General features: G+C 51.3%; 6 protein-coding genes across 6 annotated transcripts, besides 1 other annotated feature; 3 read left to right on the top strand and 3 right to left on the bottom strand.

The window, feature by feature from the left end:
- Positions 1 to 17,996: part of a sequence feature (contig 1.122 1..214949(-1)) that runs on past both edges of the window.
- On the bottom strand, positions 139 to 1,029 carry ANIA_07187 (FAD-dependent oxidoreductase; the record flags this gene model as incomplete). The annotated part of the gene is made up of 3 exons (XM_659699.1): positions 139 to 424; positions 471 to 868; positions 919 to 1,029. 3 exons carry the CDS (start codon positions 1,027 to 1,029, stop codon positions 139 to 141), a joined length of 795 nt encoding a protein of 264 aa, XP_664791.1.
- On the top strand, positions 2,093 to 4,954 carry optF (small oligopeptide transporter, OPT family; the record flags this gene model as incomplete). Its single annotated transcript, XM_050611914.1, has 6 exons — positions 2,093 to 2,328; positions 2,491 to 2,694; positions 2,767 to 4,097; positions 4,154 to 4,368; positions 4,431 to 4,700; positions 4,761 to 4,954. The coding sequence occupies exons 1-6, from the start codon at positions 2,281 to 2,283 to the stop codon at positions 4,952 to 4,954; spliced, it is 2,262 nt and encodes a 753-aa protein (XP_050467885.1). The 5' UTR covers positions 2,093 to 2,280.
- On the bottom strand, positions 5,098 to 7,263 carry ANIA_07189 (putative C6 transcription factor; the record flags this gene model as incomplete). Its single annotated transcript, XM_659701.1, has 3 exons — positions 5,098 to 5,888; positions 5,925 to 6,296; positions 6,333 to 7,263. 3 exons carry the CDS (start codon positions 7,261 to 7,263, stop codon positions 5,098 to 5,100), a joined length of 2,094 nt encoding a protein of 697 aa, XP_664793.1.
- Positions 9,111 to 11,040, top strand: ANIA_07190 (uncharacterized protein; the record flags this gene model as incomplete). Its single annotated transcript, XM_659702.2, has 5 exons — positions 9,111 to 9,788; positions 9,837 to 10,530; positions 10,575 to 10,684; positions 10,731 to 10,830; positions 10,877 to 11,040. The coding sequence occupies 5 exons, from the start codon at positions 9,111 to 9,113 to the stop codon at positions 11,038 to 11,040; spliced, it is 1,746 nt and encodes a 581-aa protein (XP_664794.2).
- On the top strand, positions 12,451 to 13,876 carry ANIA_07191 (putative GPI-anchored cell wall protein Pst1; the record flags this gene model as incomplete). Its single annotated transcript, XM_659703.1, has 3 exons — positions 12,451 to 12,820; positions 12,853 to 12,883; positions 12,913 to 13,876. The coding sequence occupies 3 exons, from the start codon at positions 12,451 to 12,453 to the stop codon at positions 13,874 to 13,876; spliced, it is 1,365 nt and encodes a 454-aa protein (XP_664795.1).
- ANIA_07192 (DUF3431 domain-containing protein) lies at positions 14,243 to 15,386 on the bottom strand (the record flags this gene model as incomplete). Its single annotated transcript, XM_659704.1, has 3 exons — positions 14,243 to 14,351; positions 14,406 to 14,993; positions 15,058 to 15,386. The coding sequence occupies 3 exons, from the start codon at positions 15,384 to 15,386 to the stop codon at positions 14,243 to 14,245; spliced, it is 1,026 nt and encodes a 341-aa protein (XP_664796.1).

Here is a 17,996-nt window from a genome sequence, read left to right as displayed (position 1 = left end):
CATGGAACAGTGGTTTCTGGAAAGATTAAGGGAGGCGTGGTTAATCAGTTTCTTTAGGACAACAACCACTTCGAACGACGTGTCTCGCAGATGTTGGCAGCAGTGAGTTTGACGTGGGACATTTTCATGACGGCAGTATCACCAAATAATGTGGTCTCTTTCTGCCTTTTCTACCATCCTCACCAAGGCGTCAGCAATCCCGTATGAGAAGGCGTATCCTCCACCCCCAAACCCATATGCTGACAAAACGGTGCGGTCCCCGATTTTCTCAGAGTCCAGTCGAAAACCTCCTTCTCGCGAAGGACGAATTCCAATGATATAACTGAGGGACTCTTCCGGCGGATCTGCGGGTACGATCTCCGGGGCAAGGCGATGCGCCCGGGCAATTTCGTCCTTTGCAATCTCCATGTCTACTTCTGGTGACCTGCTGTCGTTAGTAAAAGAGCCACAAAGCAGGTTTCCTAGCTTACAGAGTGTCTCTTTGCTTGACCCCTCCCAGGATCACGCCTTGGGATAATGGTCGAGGAATAATATATGTGTACTCCTTGCCATTTCGAAAGTAGAGAGTTCGGCAGTTGCTTGTACGGAAGAACACATTCTGGCCCCGTTCAGGAAAGCATCTGTCATCACGCACGTCCGTAAGATACTTGCTTCCAATACCGCTCGCATTAATGAAGATCCTCGATTCGGGAAACATGGCGTATAATTCCTCCAAAGACTCAACTCGTTTGCGAACGAACTGGCCCCCGAGGGATATAATCTTTCCCCGGAGCCAGGGCAGGTGTCGTGAGGGATCAGTAACGACAGTTTCGTAAGCCCACCCGCAATTGAAATTTGGAGGATATTCACCCGGATTGAGATCACGGAACTGCGCCGTTTTTTAGACAAGGACAACTATATCCGCCAGGGTCTTCATACCTTATTAAGTACTGTTTTTCCCCAAGCGGAAGAGTTCTCGGGAGGAGGTTGCTCGACGTATTCACGGCCGTCAACGACACAGACACCAGAATCAGGCTCGTCTCGCGCCATCTTCAATAAATGCCGGTGGGTAACAGCCTGGATATAGCGGTGATCGGCACTAATACCAGACGCCGCATGCCATGCTGCTCCAGCCCAAGCTGAGGCATAAAATATGTTTTGGTCACCGGGAAGGAATTCAGCCACTAAGGTCACAGAGAAGCCGTCGAGAAGAAGCTGTCTGGCCGTCGCACATCCTATAATTCCTGCACCTAGGATAACGACTGGCCGTTGGGGGAACGGAACACTGCTGGAATGATGGGTGCAGTCTCCCATGGCGTTTGGTCTTTACCTAGCGAGGACGAACGCTGCGATGCTCTCTATATGTATGAATACCTCAGGGAGTGATAATATGACGAATCCCGGCTCGACGGACAAGATACAGAATTTAATGAAAAGGTGAGCCGTCAACGAGCAGCAAGGGCTTTGTAGATTGGTGGAAATAGGGGACAGCGCCGGAGTGCCATTGCAACAGAGACTCTCCAATCTATTTGATTTTCAGTTTCCTCTTCCGACATCGCGCCGTGGGGTTTATCGATGCGGATGGAAACGGTCGGCTGTATCCGCTGGTTCACGGTCAAGGCTCATATTGGCACCCCTCTTCTGCATGTCGTTTGCCAGATGAGTCGGATTTCTGGCCCGCCATCAGTCCACTCTGCCAAAGGGAGGTCACGGAATGGCGAATGACTGGCTGGTTGTGGTTCCAATCCAAGCAGCCTGGCAGCTTAAACTGGAAGGAGAAGATTGACGGGCGGATCATTCCGACGGGAACCGGGACTCGCAAATCGGACTGGGACTCGCTTGCAAATGGCGTGCAATGTGGACTTTCAGTATGCTAGAAGTAGCCGTATTCGTGTTACATGGCTGGAGCCTCGTATGCATAGATACAAATATTCGTAGAAGAACTCGACTTTCAATGGCCACAACGCAAGCGCCTGTGTAACAGCCAGAGCGGTGGAGGATGTGCGGCCTCAGGCACATAATCTCCTCCTCCGCAGGCTCTTTTTTCCACTCCTCAAATCGTTCCTGAGTTGACAACCGTCTCAGTTTCACCGGCAACAACACGACCCGAAAACGTTTTATGATCCTTCCGACCCGATTATTACCATACCCAATTACCGACGCCCCCGTTGATCTCGGTGATCAACGATCAACCCCAGGGGTATTGACTCCACCTGGCTCGTTCTTGGATAACCCACAGCAGAGGTCTCGATCCCGCGCTCCCAGCGCTGGATCTCATCCGCCGGCTTCGGCGTGTCATGGATGATGCGGGAAAGTGAAGCGAAACCTCTTAGCGGAGGCTCGTGCAAGGTGGGTTGCATCCGATTCTGCCTCTCAATGCGATTTCATTGGGCTTCTCGTCAACTGCGAGACAACGCCTGATTCATGATATTACTACATTGAGTAATATCTCAGCGGCCTGAGTCCGCCTTCTGCAGGCCAAGTACTGATACGATTATCACGTTCTCACAGGAATCGCCGATTAATAACGTCGAGAGCAATGACACAGTCGACAGAAATGCCGTCCTTGACGACCACGATGCGGAGAAGATCCTCCCCTACGAAGCGGACGATTCGCCTTTCCCGGAGGTGCGAGCTGTCGTTCGGCCTGTAGACGACGTAGAATTGCCTCTCAATACGATCCGAATGTGGATAATTGGCATTCTTTTCACAATTGTATGCGCACCTTTAGCGGTTTGACCTCTCACTTTTTCACTTTCCGGAGCTGACTGAGAGTGCTATCTTAAGGTTGGCAGTGGATTAAATCAGTTTTTTAGTCTACGGCAACCTAGTGTCAGAATTAGTGCGCTGGTCGCTCAACTGGTAGCATATCCAATCGGCTGTGCGTGGGCAAAATGGATGCCGTTGGGCTGGCTCAATCCAGACCGCCGCTTCAACATCAAAGAGCATGCCCTGATCACGATAATGGCCAATGTCTCCTTCGGATCAGCTGCGGCCACTCAGGTCATTGAGGCAATGGTCAAATTCTACCATATGCCGTCGCAAGGCGGCTTTCAAATACTCCTTTGCATCACGACTCAACTATTCGGGTTCGGCGTCGCTGGGATGGTTTCACGCTGGCTCGTGGAACCAGCGACTATGATCTGGCCGCAGGTCCTGTCAAATGCAGCCCTTCTTTCTACCTTACACTCGAAATCCAACAAGGTCGCCGACGGATGGACAATCACGAGGCAGAAGTTCTTCCTCCTTGTCTTCGTTGGCGGCGCCCTTTGGTATTTTCTTCCGGGGTATTTGTTTACCGCTCTTAGTATGTTCAGCTTCGTGTGCTGGATAGCACCAACAAATGTCGTGGTCAATCAGCTTTTCGGGCAGAAAACCGGATTGGGAATGTCGCTTTTGACCTTGGATTGGTCTCAAGTTGTCTTCGCCAACGACAGCCCTCTCCTAGTCCCTTTCTGGGCAGGTTTAAACGTTATGGGATCGTTTGTCCTTTTCTTCTGGATTCTGGTTCCTATCATCTATTATACGAACACATGGTATTCCGCTTACCTGCCGCTTCTGGACTCCAACACCTTCGATAACACTGGTCGCATGTACGATACGCGCCGTGTAATGAACATTAACAATGGCACAGTCAACGTGGAGGCTTACCGAAACTACTCTCCGATGTTCATACCCGCCGGGTTTGCCGTCACATATGGCGTGGCATTTGCCAATCTCACCGGGATATTCGTTCACACAGCACTATACCATGGAAAGGACCTACTTCAGCAATGGAGTGGTCGACACAAAAAAGATATCCATTCTCGACTTATGCAATCATATACCCCAGTACCCTGGTGGTGGTTTGGTGCAGTAAGCCTTCTGATGTTCATACTCAGTATTGTGAACAATGAGGTATGGGAAACGCGCCTGCCGGCCTGGGGCGTCCTTCTTGCCTTCGTGTTGCCGATAATATATTTCATCCCCGTGGGCATTATTAAAGCCTTGACGAACATTACGAGTAACCAACTGAATCTAATCACTGAATTTATCGGTGGGTATGCCTTTCTCGGGAAGCCTGTCGCCAACATGGCCTTCAAGTTCTACGGGTATGTGACGGTCTCGCAGGGACTAGAGTAAGTACCAACAGTCAATTATCATGTGTCCCCAATGTCTCTAAATGCAATTCCAGATTTGTCGCAGACATGAAACTGGCGCACTACCTCCACATTGCACCGCGCACCCTCTTTTTCGCGCAGGGTCTCGCTACACTCATTGGCGCAATTGTGCAATGCGGTGTCACGGTATTCATGCTCACCCGTTTCGAAGGCATCTGCACCCCGCATGCGGACGGCGGCTTCACCTGTCCGCACGGTTTAGTCACATTTTCCTCATCTCTGATCTGGGGTACGTAGTGAATTCTACAACCTGATCTATAGACCTCTAACTAATTGTCATTACCAAACCAGGTGCCTTGGGCCCCGCCCGCAACTTCAGCCCAGGTCAAATCTACGGGAATCTCCTCTGGTTCTTCCTCGCCGGTCCTGTGGTTGTCATTATCACGTACCTTCTTGGGCGCCGCTGGAAGGCAGCAAACTACATATCTTGGCCCGTCGCATTCGGCGCAATGAGCATGGTCCCGCCTGCGACAGGGATCAACTTTTCGTCATGGTGGGTTGTCAATGTTATCTTCAACGGTCTTGTCAAGCGCAAACGGCCAGCTTGGTGGTCGAAGTATAGTACGTCATCTCTTGCTTCAGTCCTTCTTCAAAAATGTGTACCCGGCTAACAGTACCCAGACTATGTCCTCAGCGCAGCCTTAGATTCAGGCGTCGCTGTTTCCACCGTCGTTATCTTTTTTTGCATCATGCTACCTGCTGGGCCGCTGAGGTGGTGGGGGAACGAAGTCTTCATGAGAACGGCCGATGGTCGTGGCACGCCGTGGAAGACTGTTCCACCCCATGAACGGTTCGGGCCTACGACCTGGGAATAAATAATTACGCTTCGATCTAAACTGGAGTTTTGTATATAATATTTAGATCAACTAAGGTAATCTTGTGTACATATCGCATCATTGTTCGGGAAACAAAATCACATGGCATAGCAGCCATATCCAACGCTCCATATCCAGGAGTTCTATAAGGTATAATACGTCGCCATTTCCTCCTGAAACCAATCGTAAGAGTAAAACAACTGCTCTGCCATCTGAGGATCCATAACGGGCATTGTCCTAGAGGCATCAACCAACAACACATCGTCCAGAACCGGAGCCAGCGGAACTGGCGGCGCCATATACACTGGATTTACCACCGGCTGCGGTTGAGGTACCGGCGGAGGTACCATAGCCTGCTGCTGCTGCCGCTGATAAGCCAAATGGCTGAAGATAGTGGTACTTTGCGTGCGGAACGTCTCAGCCAGTTTATCAACTCCAGCTCTACGTTTTCCGAAAGCTTCGAGGATAACAACGACGGCCTGGATCGCCCTTCGCATCATCAACTCGTCTGGCTCCCAAACGGGTCCGAGCCCCTCGTTCACGCTGTGAAAGTTTCGATTCAAGCACCAGAGGATCGTTATGCCAGCGAAATAGAGCTGACTGAGCGTGAGCCAAATCCATTTCAGTTTACCGGCACAGTAACTTTCCCAGTAGGAGCGGATCACGGCAACGCTAGCGTTGCCGCAGCTGATGATGCTCGTTTGGTCCGGGGTTGGGTTGCGTGGGCTGGGGCGGTAGAGGAGAAGAAGGGTTGTGGCATGCAGATAGTCGAAGTAACTAGTTGAGTAGAGAAGGGCTGGCGGGTAGACAGGGCTGGTGCTGCGCCATTCATCAAGTTCTTGGCGGAAGTGTCGCAGGTTGATGGAGAGTTCGGTGGGGGTTGGTGGGGGCTGGTTTGTGCTGTATACTGTGGGCATTAGACTCTTTAGTAAGGCTGTGCTGTTCGGAGCATTTGGCAAGGAGGACTTACGATAACGATAGATTCGGGAGAAGATGCGGCGCAGCTTAATGACCTGTATTGGAATGGTCATGGAGCTGGCTCCTGGCGTTTCGGTTCCGTCGTCATTTAACTCTCGTGGTAGGGATAACGTGATATCCTCGTCAGCAATCCCCAGTGGCCTGCCTAATGTGCTTGCGATCAGTCGATCCAGGTTGTAAAGACTCCAAAAGGCGCGCTTAGTCATTTCGTCATCGTGTAAATTGGTGGGGTGCCGTGCTTTGTGCAAACCTAAGCTGGTAGTAAGTCGTAGAGCGGTGCCCAGAACGTGCCAGATGCTGGGACCGGTGGTCGCGAACAGGGTATAAAGAGCCAGGCTGAGCAGTGCGCGGAGCGCCGTAAGATCTTCGTTGTGCAAAGCTATGGAAAGCGTTTTATTACTTGCGCGATAAAACTCCATAGCCCTCGTCTCAGCATCCTCCGCAGACCCGATAAGCAGGGAAATGCCGATGGTGATGTGATAGCTGTGGTGTACCTCCGGGCTGAGGATTTCGCCAGCATAGATCCGTCGAAGATTGTCGAAAAACTCGACACGGTGGAGAAATGGATATTGATACCCCATGCTATCAAAATACTGCCCAGCCACTCGCTCGGCTTCTTCTAACGATGCCAGTCGGAGAAAATGCAATGGGGAAGCGGAAACGACGGGTCGGGCTATGGAAGGGCGACGGTGTTCGAGTTTGTCGCGAAAGATCTCACCAACATTGGGAAGCTCAGTTCCCACAGCCGACGGATCGTTTGACGCTGGACTCGCGCCTGAATCGAGACCGCTTGTAGATCCTCCCACTGTGGAAGCGTCTTGCGGACTGCTAGGATCAACCTTAATCAAGATGGCAGGCAGCTGGTGCCAGGAATTCGAGTCGCCATCCTCGTCCAACGCGCTGCCAGTTGGTCTGTCCGCGACGGCAACACCAGTCTTGCGCCGGACAATCTCTTCTAGCCATTGTACACGGTCCTGAAGCCGCTCGAGCTGGTCGCGAGGAACGGAGTTTGTGATTTGCGGGCCGGGCGGCGCGATGGTGCAACGCACACCGGCTCGAGTACAGGCGGAGCAATTAGGATAGCGAAAGTCACATTTCTTCTTCCGTTTGCGGCAGAAATCACAGGCAGTTGAGACGCGCTTGGGACGCGATGTGAGACGGTGCGGTAGAGACGGAGGGGGAGCGGCCGTCGACTGTGTTGACGGCGAGTGAAGCGAAGTCGCGGGCGTTGAGGACGAGGTCGGGAGGGGCAGCTGCGAGGATGGAGGGGGATCGACTTGGAGACGGAACCTGCCCAGTTGATGGCGGAAATCGGGGTCACGGTTCGTCATGGCGGCTCGAACCGCTGCATCCTGAGGGGCGCAGGAGTCTAGTTGTTGACAGTTTAACACTGTCGAGGCGTTGAGGCAGAATTCTTTGCCTGCAAACGCGGAGGCGTACCTAAGATGGCCGATCAGTGGGCCGTGGGCCACACCCAACGATCCTCGACTCTCCCGTTTCCTCAATTACTGTTGATCATGCTTGATTCTTCTACGTGGGCCTGAATCTAGAGTAGATACAGCGATAATTCATGCAAGCATGTTTTCTGCCGAGTCCTCAGCCTGTTGGTCGGGCATCAGATCTGAAACCCGGTCTCCGCTTCCACCGCGCTGCAACATCATACGATCCTCCACCCTTACTGACCACATGGGACTATTAAATCTCGGTTTTTATATTCCGAGGCGCATGTCAGGCTTTTATAATAAGTACTAGAGGCCCCAGTAATGATGTAAGCCTTGTATAAGGACTAAGGATCGTGATGTTGAACGGGCACGGCGATTAAACACAGCATCCTTCGTCGATGTAATGAACGGCCCTCTGCAGGCACATTCACTGCCTGAATTAGGAGCAGTACGATATACCAGCAGTCTAGCATCGCTATCGCTCCTTGTCCTTCATCGTTTCGTTCACATTCTTGCGTGGATGGTAAAAGATATACAATCCCGTCGACAGTCGGGAACACCCTCGCATTGAAAGCAACATTGGAGCAAACCGGTAGAGTCGGTCTCAATAATCAATGCTTGTATCCCACGTACGGCGACGGTGTCGATAAGGCTTCTGGTGGTCTATGACCGCGTCTCAATGGCGACAGCGTGACAATGCAGTGCTGGGACCCGTGCGGCAACGGACGCCTCACGATGTCCCTGATGGCGTATCATTCAGGTAAAATATTATGTCTAGACGCCCAACGCAATCACACTAATCAACACGCAGATGAGCAGCATTCCTCGATTTTGACTTTATGGAAACTAGTTCGGTTACCTTGACGGTCAGCCTCGAAACAACCTCACGGACGGTAGCACGTACCACCGTTTGGATTTGGACGGAAGGAACAGACATCGAACTACTGCAACTCAGTTGCGGTCACAGAGCTAGGCCATCCTTCGTGACGCCAATCCATAATCCTCCAAGATATGATTTTCTTGGAACGTGACCCCGGTATAGCGTACCGACGGGCTTGCACTCGCTCGTGCCTTCAAAATATCAACAACGGAAGAGAATCCTGTTACCCAATAGAGAGAAATCTCCTAGGTTCTACCTCGATCAAGATATCGCGTGCTCTGAAGCCTGAACGGGGGCTGGACGAGGTGCAGAACGCTGTCTGAGTCGAGCTGCGTCTTATCTGTGTTGCAAAACAGATTTCCAGTTTCGATACCTAGTGCGTTTAGGAGTCAGTGCGCTTGGAGACAATGCTTTTGGGTCGTTATCTGCCACATCGCAACTGACGCCTTGAGTAGTTCCAAGGGCCAGACCCGATCGACGCCACAGTGGCCATCCTGCCAACTCAGATTATGTCCAGTAGCGCTGCAGAGAGTCAGCGACAAGACTGGATCAGGTCTCGGAGGCTGTCCGAGTAGGTGAGGGTCGGTGAGGGCACCAATCAGGGCTGTGTATGCTTGCTGACTCAGCAACCCGGGGGATTGCGGGGAACCGCTACAGTCGAAAGACACGAAGGAGCCGGCTTTCAGCGTCATCCCAGACTTGCTCCTGCTCATCCCTTGCCTCATCGTCTATCTGCCTTGCATCGTCCTGACTAGCTCCATCTTTGGTTCAGCTGTATCGATGGGTATCTTCACCCGCCGATGTGACTGCCATCATCGACTTTCCACTTAGCTGGACGCTCAGCTCCCTACTTGCCATGCGAATCGGTAGGGGATGCGAGCGTTGTCGTCTTCGCCATATTAAATGCACTATTGGTGAAGGTGCTTCGTCATGTAATGAATGCTCGCGTCTATCGCGGGCATGTCGTCTTGACCCCCCGTTCCGTTTCAAAACTGTCCGCCATGTATACCAGAAATGTCAAGGGTCCTCATCCAAATTTGAGCTCGCGTGGTCTTCCCGGCAGCCATGGGTGAAGGTCCCCCAATCTCGTATGTTCTCAATTCGTCTCCGGCTCTATCGATCAGTACTGATTTGTTTAGTGATGTTCATTGAGGAATCTGCGGAAGATCCCGACTTCGATGTTATACCCGATGTCGTGAGGAATAACCAACTTCATTCTGATGGGCCGTCGGCGGTGTCACAAGCACAGACCCCTCACACACCCAGTCCGCGCGAGGATATGGCTCATCCTGGCAATCATGAGCATTTGTTAGTTCAGTTAGCCGGTACCAGTCCAGGCGAGCGGCGCACGATATCGTCCATCAGTATATCTCCAAAGCCCGCGAACGGACCTTCTCCGTTGCCATCAGTGAGTACGTGGGCCGACTTCTCACCGTCTTTGAGCTCTCTCAGTCCTCGCCAAAACTCTATCTCGTCCATGACGACGCGCGAGGCTTCTCTTCTCCGCTCGTTCATCCAAACCCTAGCTCCCAGAGTAGGTCTGTGTATCCTGGCGAGTCGGAATATACACTGACCCGTTAAGTTTGATGTTTGCGATCAGAACTCGCATTTCTCAACTGAGATTCCTAGGAGAGCCCTTCAGGTGCCAATGATCATGAAAGCAATTTTGGCGTTTTCCGCGCGGCATGCGGCGATCATGTCTGGGTCAGAAGATTGGGAGGCCGCAGAGTACCACAGTCAATGCGTTGAAATGCTCATCCGAGCGCTTTCCAAAGCCGAAGGGTTTTACGACGACAACATATTGATCACCGTGGTGATTCTGCGTGTCTACGAGGAACTGGAGCGGACGACGGACGAAAAGTGTCACTGGCTAGGATCTACCCGACTCTTGAACACAATGTCCAAGTCGGCGTCTTCAGGGGGGCTGGCGGAGGCAGTCAGCTGGCAATTTCTGCGGCAGGCGATATATGCTTGTCTTGTTGAATATCAGCCCATGCAGCTTAATTTAGAGAACTATGAGCGCTCTTCGGTGTTCCAGCGAATGGATGATGCAGCTTATGCCAACAGAATCATTTTCCTGTGCGCGAGAATTATCCAGCTTCGCTCGGAACCGAACGGATACAGCTTCACCGAGAGCGATTGGCAGTACTTATCCGACTGCGTTGACCAGTGGTATCGAGAAAAGCCCATCAGTTGGCAGCCGTTGAAGCACCAGGAGGCCAACGCCGGGGAAAATAAACCTTTCCCGGAGTTGTGGTTGGTGTCTCCGCCAGCAGGTACGTCTTTCGCATTTCCGGATCGATCGATACTGACTGTTTAGTCGTGGGCCTACAATACTACCATGCCTGTCGCATTATCCTTGCGACTTCAAATAACCACCAGAAGATTGTGGTGGACTACGAACGCGCTAGACTTAGACGTATAGAAGAGGTTCGTTCTGAGTTGGACTTAACTCGGCATTATCTGACCGTTAAAGCAAACTATCGCGTACCACCTCGTCAACGTGATTGGATTGTCAAAGTCAAACGAAACAGTTATCAACGCCTATTTTATGGGTTGCCATCTACTACATCGATGTATGCATTGCGCTCGTCGAATCCATGCCACGCTAACAGCACATAGATGGGTTCTGCCTCCGACACCCAGCTGAGCATCTGGGATCTACTGAATTCCTCGAATCTGTGGAAAAGCAAATCGGCTGGCCAACAGCCTGGATTGTCCGCCAGCTCGAAGCTGAGTGGAATGAGCTTCATACCCTCGACAGTAGCTGGAGCCCGCGTTTCTGACGGGCCCTCTATTTTCTTCAATATCTCTAATTGTCTTATAGATATATATTTCTTTCTCTCAAGATTTCTGGGCCTTCCCGCTATTGCCGCAGAGCTCGGATACAACTAGGATATAGCAACTACAACGAAGCCACTTGATGTCCGGGTTTTCTCCGTTATAACCGAATTAGACGATCACGCGTGGCGTTTCCAAGCCTAGCAACCCTCAGCGTTTTCGTCTCGGCAGCCCCATCCCAACTTAAAAGTGCCGTGCCTTTTAGCCGTTTAAAACCTTCCTGCTGGATTTTAACTCTGAGTTGTCCACTATTACACTCTACTCTCCACACAGACACAGAACCCTGTCATGTCAGTTCGCTCGTGCCAGCGCGCTTGTATATGCCCGTACGCTCTATATACTTACCCAAAGATATGTATACATATGCAGTCGCCAATAGTCTTCCCATAGGAGTTTTGGATATGGTACTTGAAAGGCGCATACTTGTAACAAGCTCAGACGCTATGGAAGTACTCTTTTCCCTCTCCGGAAACTCCCCGGCAATATCCTAAAAGATAGCTTTGTCTCTGCGCTGGGTGCCCTCATAACCGCCACTCCATGATCCGGGAAAAAACCCTGCATGTTGTTAACCTCTAGTTCCAGACTTAGACATTGGATGGCTAAGCCACAGTCCTGAACCGGCGAAGCGGCAGCGGACCACCACAGTGACATTGTCTACAGGACTATCACCTGCACTCTAGGAGTAGGGTGACCAATACTAGTAGACTCGAGGACCGAGCCCAGAAATGATGTTGCCTGGTTTAATGCACCCGTGCGGAGTTGCAATTGGGGTTCCGTCTCGACAAGAATAGATCGGATTGGGAAGGTCGCGACTCAATCGCAACTGGACTACGCTTTACCCGTGGGAGTACGATTGGTCCCTAAGCAGGACTATGGAATAAGAGTGGCAGATGCAGAGATAGGTGGGTCAACCAGCGAGGCAGTGCGGGTGTTGATCTTTACATCAAAGCTCCTCAGTCCCATCAGGCACCGCTGTTCCACAACCGTAGCCCTAGACAGTCGGCCTTTGGAGTGGGCTCTGGTCCTATGCACGCCTTCTCAGTAGCCAGTCAGCTGGAAGCTTGAGTAGTAGGTTAGAATTTCATGCGAGATTAGTTTCTGGAGAATACAAGAACAGATCAGCAATGTCCAAGTGCAGCCAAGCAAGCTAAAGTCCTAGTCTCGTCGACTGCAGTGAATTCAGATTAAAACAAGCCCCTCAGGCATCGCATCTTGTTCTGAGCTCATGATGCATTTCTTTGACAGTCTCCCCATGCCATGCTAATGCTATCCCTACTCGTTCTCTGCGCGCTTACGGGCTCCCTGCCTGTCTCAGCCCAATCCTGTACAGCCGTCTAATCCTACCTTCTCCTTCAATGACCCAACTAACAACCACGTTTTCAGGTGCCTCTATAACAATATCCTCACAAGCATCCGCAGATTCAGCATTCGACAAATGCAGCAGCATAAGCGGCAGCGTGACAATCGCTCCCTCCGCATCAGGGACCCTAGCCCTCGACGGACTGGAGCGCATCAGCGAGGACCTGATCATCGAGTCCACGGATCTCGTCGGTATTTCTATACCTGATATCGAGGATGTCGGCGGCTCAGTCACTGTCACAGGGAACGAGCAACTTAATCGTCTGAGTCTAGGTAGTTTGTCCAGTATAGCCGGGGATCTAGAGGTGAAGGGGAACAATGCGCTGGCGGATCTCGTGATGAATAGTTTGGAGGTAGTCCGGGGAGGTATGCATCTGGCTGGAGAGTTTAACAGGTAGTCGGGTCTCTTTCTGCTATCTCTGCGGCTCTGTAAGTTTGGTTGCTGATACTTGCCGCAGATTTTCCTTCGAAGAACTTGAACGCGTTGGCGGGGAATCGGAGATCGTTTCCACAGGTTCGGCTGGATGTGCGGGCATCGACGCATTGAATCAGGCTGGTTCGGAAGAAGCTGAGGGCGAGGTCTTTCGGGGCTCGTATACCTGCGCTACTACGAGTGCCTCGCCGACATCTACATCAACCTCTACAGATGAGGCGACAGACTCCAGCGCCGGCTCGGGCCTCGGCGGCGGCGCAATAGCAGGTATCGTTGTCGGCGTGGTCGTCGGCGTGCTCATAATTCTCATTCTCATTTGGCTGCTTCTCCGCAGGCAGCGGAAGAACCCTGTGATTCACGGCGCTAATGCTGCTGTCATTGGCGGGGGTTTCTCAAGTGGTGCAGCGGCTGCCGTCATGGCGAAGTCGAAGGGCGAGGAAAAAGGCCTCAACCACAACACAAGCCTGAGCACGAGTCCAAGGGAGGGCTCTGCGCCGGTGTCAGCAGCAGCAGGGGGAGCAGGAGGAGGATCGATACCACGCCGCCCTGTCTCAATCGCCACAACGTCCATGTCCTCACCAAGTACCTATCATCCATCGTCAACGTTTCCCTCCTCCTTAACAGCTGGCACATCGAATCGGTCCTCATTGCCTCTTCCAACAGCACTAATACCAGGAACTAACGGGTCTTCGAATCCTCCAGGCAGTAGACCGAGCGACGGAGGCGATGCGCTCTTCTTCTTCACCACCACGCCTTCTGCAGGGCGACCGCCTCCGCGTCCAGCACGTCAGCCATCCGAATCTGATGTCCCAATGCTGGATAGTGAGAATGTTCATGAGGTTTCGGGGGTTGCGGTACCGGCCAGGGAAGAAAAGAGGTCAGAAAGGGTTCTTGAGGAAGGAAAAGTGTTTGAGCTGGATGGGGGGTTCGATGGGGCGAGACATCAGAGGGCTATAAATGGGGAGCCTGAGGTGGATGCCAAACAGTAGAAGGAATAGCATGACGAGCCAATGAAAATGAAGATCAATGTCCAATCTGTCGTGTCCTATCTAAGCTAAACAAGCTATCTACCCAAGTGAAGAAATAAGGTAAAGGCAAGGGGTATAACCACCACGAACACTATCCAAGTCATGCACATTCTCATTCTTTCATTCCGAACTCGCCAGACACCGTTTCAATGTAATGCAGCGTATGCGTCCGGACTCACTCGTGATAGGTACTTAATATACAAACGTAGGTCAAGTCGACGCAAAGGGGATAAAAAAAGCAGGTGGGAATTTGAATTATTCAGAAAGCAAAAGGAAGTGAAGGAGTAAAAGGGGTTCCGTCAGTCGTCTATATTACGTAGGTAGATTTTATGAGGCCGGAGCTGGGGCGCGCACTGCCTGCAGTGTCTCGCCTGTGTCTGCCAGTGGGCCGCACCACCCGTAAACGTCGCAGCGGCATTGCTCGTAGCGGGGACAGCTGCAATCGAGCTGGTTAGCAAGTGGATTGGAACAGAATGCGAACGGGACATACTAAATAACTTCCATCCCAAAGATAATGTGCCAGATCTTCTCGTATACCCAGCCAACCCCAAAACTGTCTGTGCGCTCTGTCTCCGCCGCCCACTTCAACATCCGCTCGTAGTCATGCCTTGGTCGCTGCAGGATGCGCTCGCGGCTTACGGCAAACTGCCCGCAGCATACATTCCCAATATGCTCGGGTACCTGGTCAGAAGGAACATTGAAGATCGTTTGGTATACCTCCGGGAAAAATGCGCGGATATCGTTCTTTTCGATATCGATCTGCGTGGGGCTCCACGGGTGCACGCTCGTCGGACACCCAGGGTCATGCTGGCAGCGCAGATTGACGTATCCCATTGCATCCACGGCCTCGAGACGGAGATTTCGCAGGGCGTTGCTGGTGTAGGGGCCAAAAAGGTCGTTGTGCCATTGGTTAATGTTAGAGTGGATGAAGAGCGAGTACGGCGGTAGTTTATCGTAGTGATCCACGATAAAGGACAGGTAGGCGGTTGCTTCGCGGCCGCGGGTTGTGCGTGGAAGGAGGAGGCGTGGGTCAGGTTTCTCGTCGGTGCTGTAGATGAAAGGGATCGTATCGGGGCCGCTGTGAAACAGTAACACAAGTCAGTCCTTCGCTGTTGGGCTTGGGATCCTAGGGGTAGACGAACCGCTCCCTGCAATAATCGAGAAGCCACTGCAAATCCTCAGATTGTGTAGCTGCTAGCACGAGCCCGACTCGACTTGTATTGCTGTATGCCGATGTGATTTCGGCGAGTTCACGGATGACCTGGTCGTGAAGCGATTCTTGCGCTGCGATGACGCCGTCAGTACTGTCGACTGACTGCGCACTCTGTAAAGACGAACCTCGCTGAGCTGGCGTCATGGGAAATGACCCTCCGCCATATAGGAATAATGTGAGACTGCTCAGCAGCAGAGCGAGGAACGTCAAGCCAGTGGTCCGGGGGGCTGGCCAACGGAAGAGTCGCCGCTTGGCCATCAGGACGAACCTCTCCGCGGATCAGAGAGGCGGGCGCAATGGACGGCAAAGAAGAGAACTGGCGAAAAATGACCGGATGGAGTCTGTGAAGAAGACCTTACGAGAATAAATGATACATGGAGGGAGGATGAAATTGGCTGAAGTCGAGGTCCAGGTCGCTGTGTCACTAACCCATTTGGGAGTTCCACCTTTCACGCCTGGCCTGCTGGGCAGCGCCGCTCGTACGTAAGCAGCCAGCTGGAACGCGCATCTCTGACGCTCGGCAGGGATGGAGCAATAATAGGGGCGAACGGCGAGCGCTTGGCGGCTGAGAGCCAATGAAAGCACTTTCCTTTTCTCTGTGGCGCATAGTATAAGAGCGATTATTGGCTCAGCGTCTTGCGCTTAAACTTTCATGGAATAGTGTGTCTCGGCTCTGGGCGCTCAATCTCATTCTTTATATTTAGAACAATAACTTCTTCAAATGGGCAACAGATAAACATTGGATATTCCTTATTTACAGCTTAATACGATGTATCATCTACTGACTTAGTATTTAGAGGTGTGAGCACTGTGTATAGACCGCAACATTCCAGCATGAGTCCCAATGAGTGCATAACCACAAGACAACAGATGATTCACCAGCATTGTTGGTTAGCATAATGTTCGGGAACGGTATCACACTGTTTCAAGGCACAGCAAAGCCAGCATTGAATGGATTTTAACTTGCGGAATTCAAATTAGACGGGCTGATTAATTCCGTCTTTCTGTTTTTCCTTATAACAATTATCGGCTTTAAAATTAGCCTGACAATGCCCGGCACGTGCTCACTTTCCTGTTCGGTTTTATAGAAAATTGGGGCTACGCAATGCGATGAAGATACCGAAGGTGTCAAGAAAATGACACATGGCGATATTGACCAGCCCTGCATCTGATTGGTGATTAGTGGTTTGGTGGCTTGTTCAAGGATTGAGCTTAGATTCCAGTGTTGTACTTGTGCTCTGTGGGTTCCTATATATATTTTGACCGTGCTCGAATAGAAAAGCTAGGCTCTTAAAATCCAGCATACGCGATATACCCTGTTGTCTCTTCTAGATGCCATTTCATAACTAAGTTATTACAATCAAGTGATTATGATTAAGTGATGCTCGGTTTGCTGAGTCTCTTAAACTAGACACACTTTTGCTATGCGATTGAATAGAGGAGATGCTATAAGCCACTGCACTCATTTATCAGTACTAATATGTTGACCTCGAGTAGACCTGCGAACATAGAACTAATGTCCTCATTCAGCTAAGTTTTTGTATTAACTAGAAGCATAACAAGGTTTTGTACGCACCATGGGTACTCCGGCTCACTCTAGATCGTACTGGGAAAGTATGGCGTTACGGACATAGTTGCTCATACAGTGGTTTTGAGCTGGATAGTGAAGGTTGGCAGTACCCTCACAAAGCCATTTCTACAACGAACGATACTCCAGCATTATTCTTGCATTCGTACTGGCATCCGTCCATGTTGGCTAGATACTTGAAGTCGTAGGTGAACATTCTGAAAGCTTATGGTGAGAACTGACAAGGAGGGATCTAAGTAAGTTGTTCTCGCCTCACCAAACTGGCAACTGACTCGCTGGCTGTGCGAGCTGATCAGGAATGTGCCAAACAAATACAGCAACATCGTCAGCATAATGCTACTCTCTAGCCACGCGCTTGAGCATACCCTGTTCGTATAGCACTAGCCAAGGCTTTGGGAAGGGAAGATTTATGGTGTCAATACCGCCTTTCTTCGAGTCTTTGACATAGGGTCGTGGCTGACCAGATTGTAAGATACTGCTATAATCCGGTATCTGACCCCATTCAGCTGGTCAGAACTTAAGGCTTCGCATGATTTGCAACTGGGATGAGCGAGAACAGCCATAAACCACTCAAACAGGACGACTCAGGAGATCAGGAGCTTGGGATGTCCTCTATGCCCGCTGGCATCTTGTAAGGCTTCCGCGCCGGATGACGAGCCATCTGAACGCGAAGTAGTCGGCGTCACCCTCATGGCATCTAGTTCTCTTTGACTACCCGCGCAATGACACTCAACCGACTCCTGAAGTCTTGCTTCCCACCTACGAGCAATTCAGGTCAAGGGCTATGCAGTCTTATTGTCGGGCAGGGGAAGAGAAAAGCGACGCAGTTCTGAAGACAGACCGTGCATGTGAATCAGAGTAGTTTGATCTAACCTTATCATCACCCAGACTCAATTCAGTCTAAGCAATATGGTACCCAGCAGAGCCGACTTCAATGTAAGTATCGAGAGCCAATTCTCCAGCTCCTCCAGCTCCTCCAGCTCCTCAGCTTCTTCTGAGATTGCTTGATCATGAGGGCCCATTTTAACGTCCTAAACAGGATAGCCGCACAACGCCCTTGATCGGGTAATATAGTAGCTGATATGGCTCTGATGTTGTAAAGGGGAGGCCGCGGCTAAAGTATACTAGAAGAACGTGGAGATAGCGACCGTCCTTTTCCCCAGTGCTGGGAATATATCAAGACTGAACTGAAGCCTGAGGCAGCTGGCAAACGAAAGTTTCTCGCTGGGTGATTGGCTACCGCGATTACAAAAGTGGTACATAGCGTAATGGGTCTTGCA

Source organism: Aspergillus nidulans, chromosome IV, assembly GCF_000011425.1.
Source record: "Aspergillus nidulans FGSC A4 chromosome IV".
Lineage (NCBI taxonomy): Eukaryota > Fungi > Ascomycota > Eurotiomycetes > Eurotiales > Aspergillaceae > Aspergillus > Aspergillus nidulans.
Note: the sequence above shows the minus strand (reverse complement) of the source record. Positions and strands in the feature narration are given on the sequence as shown.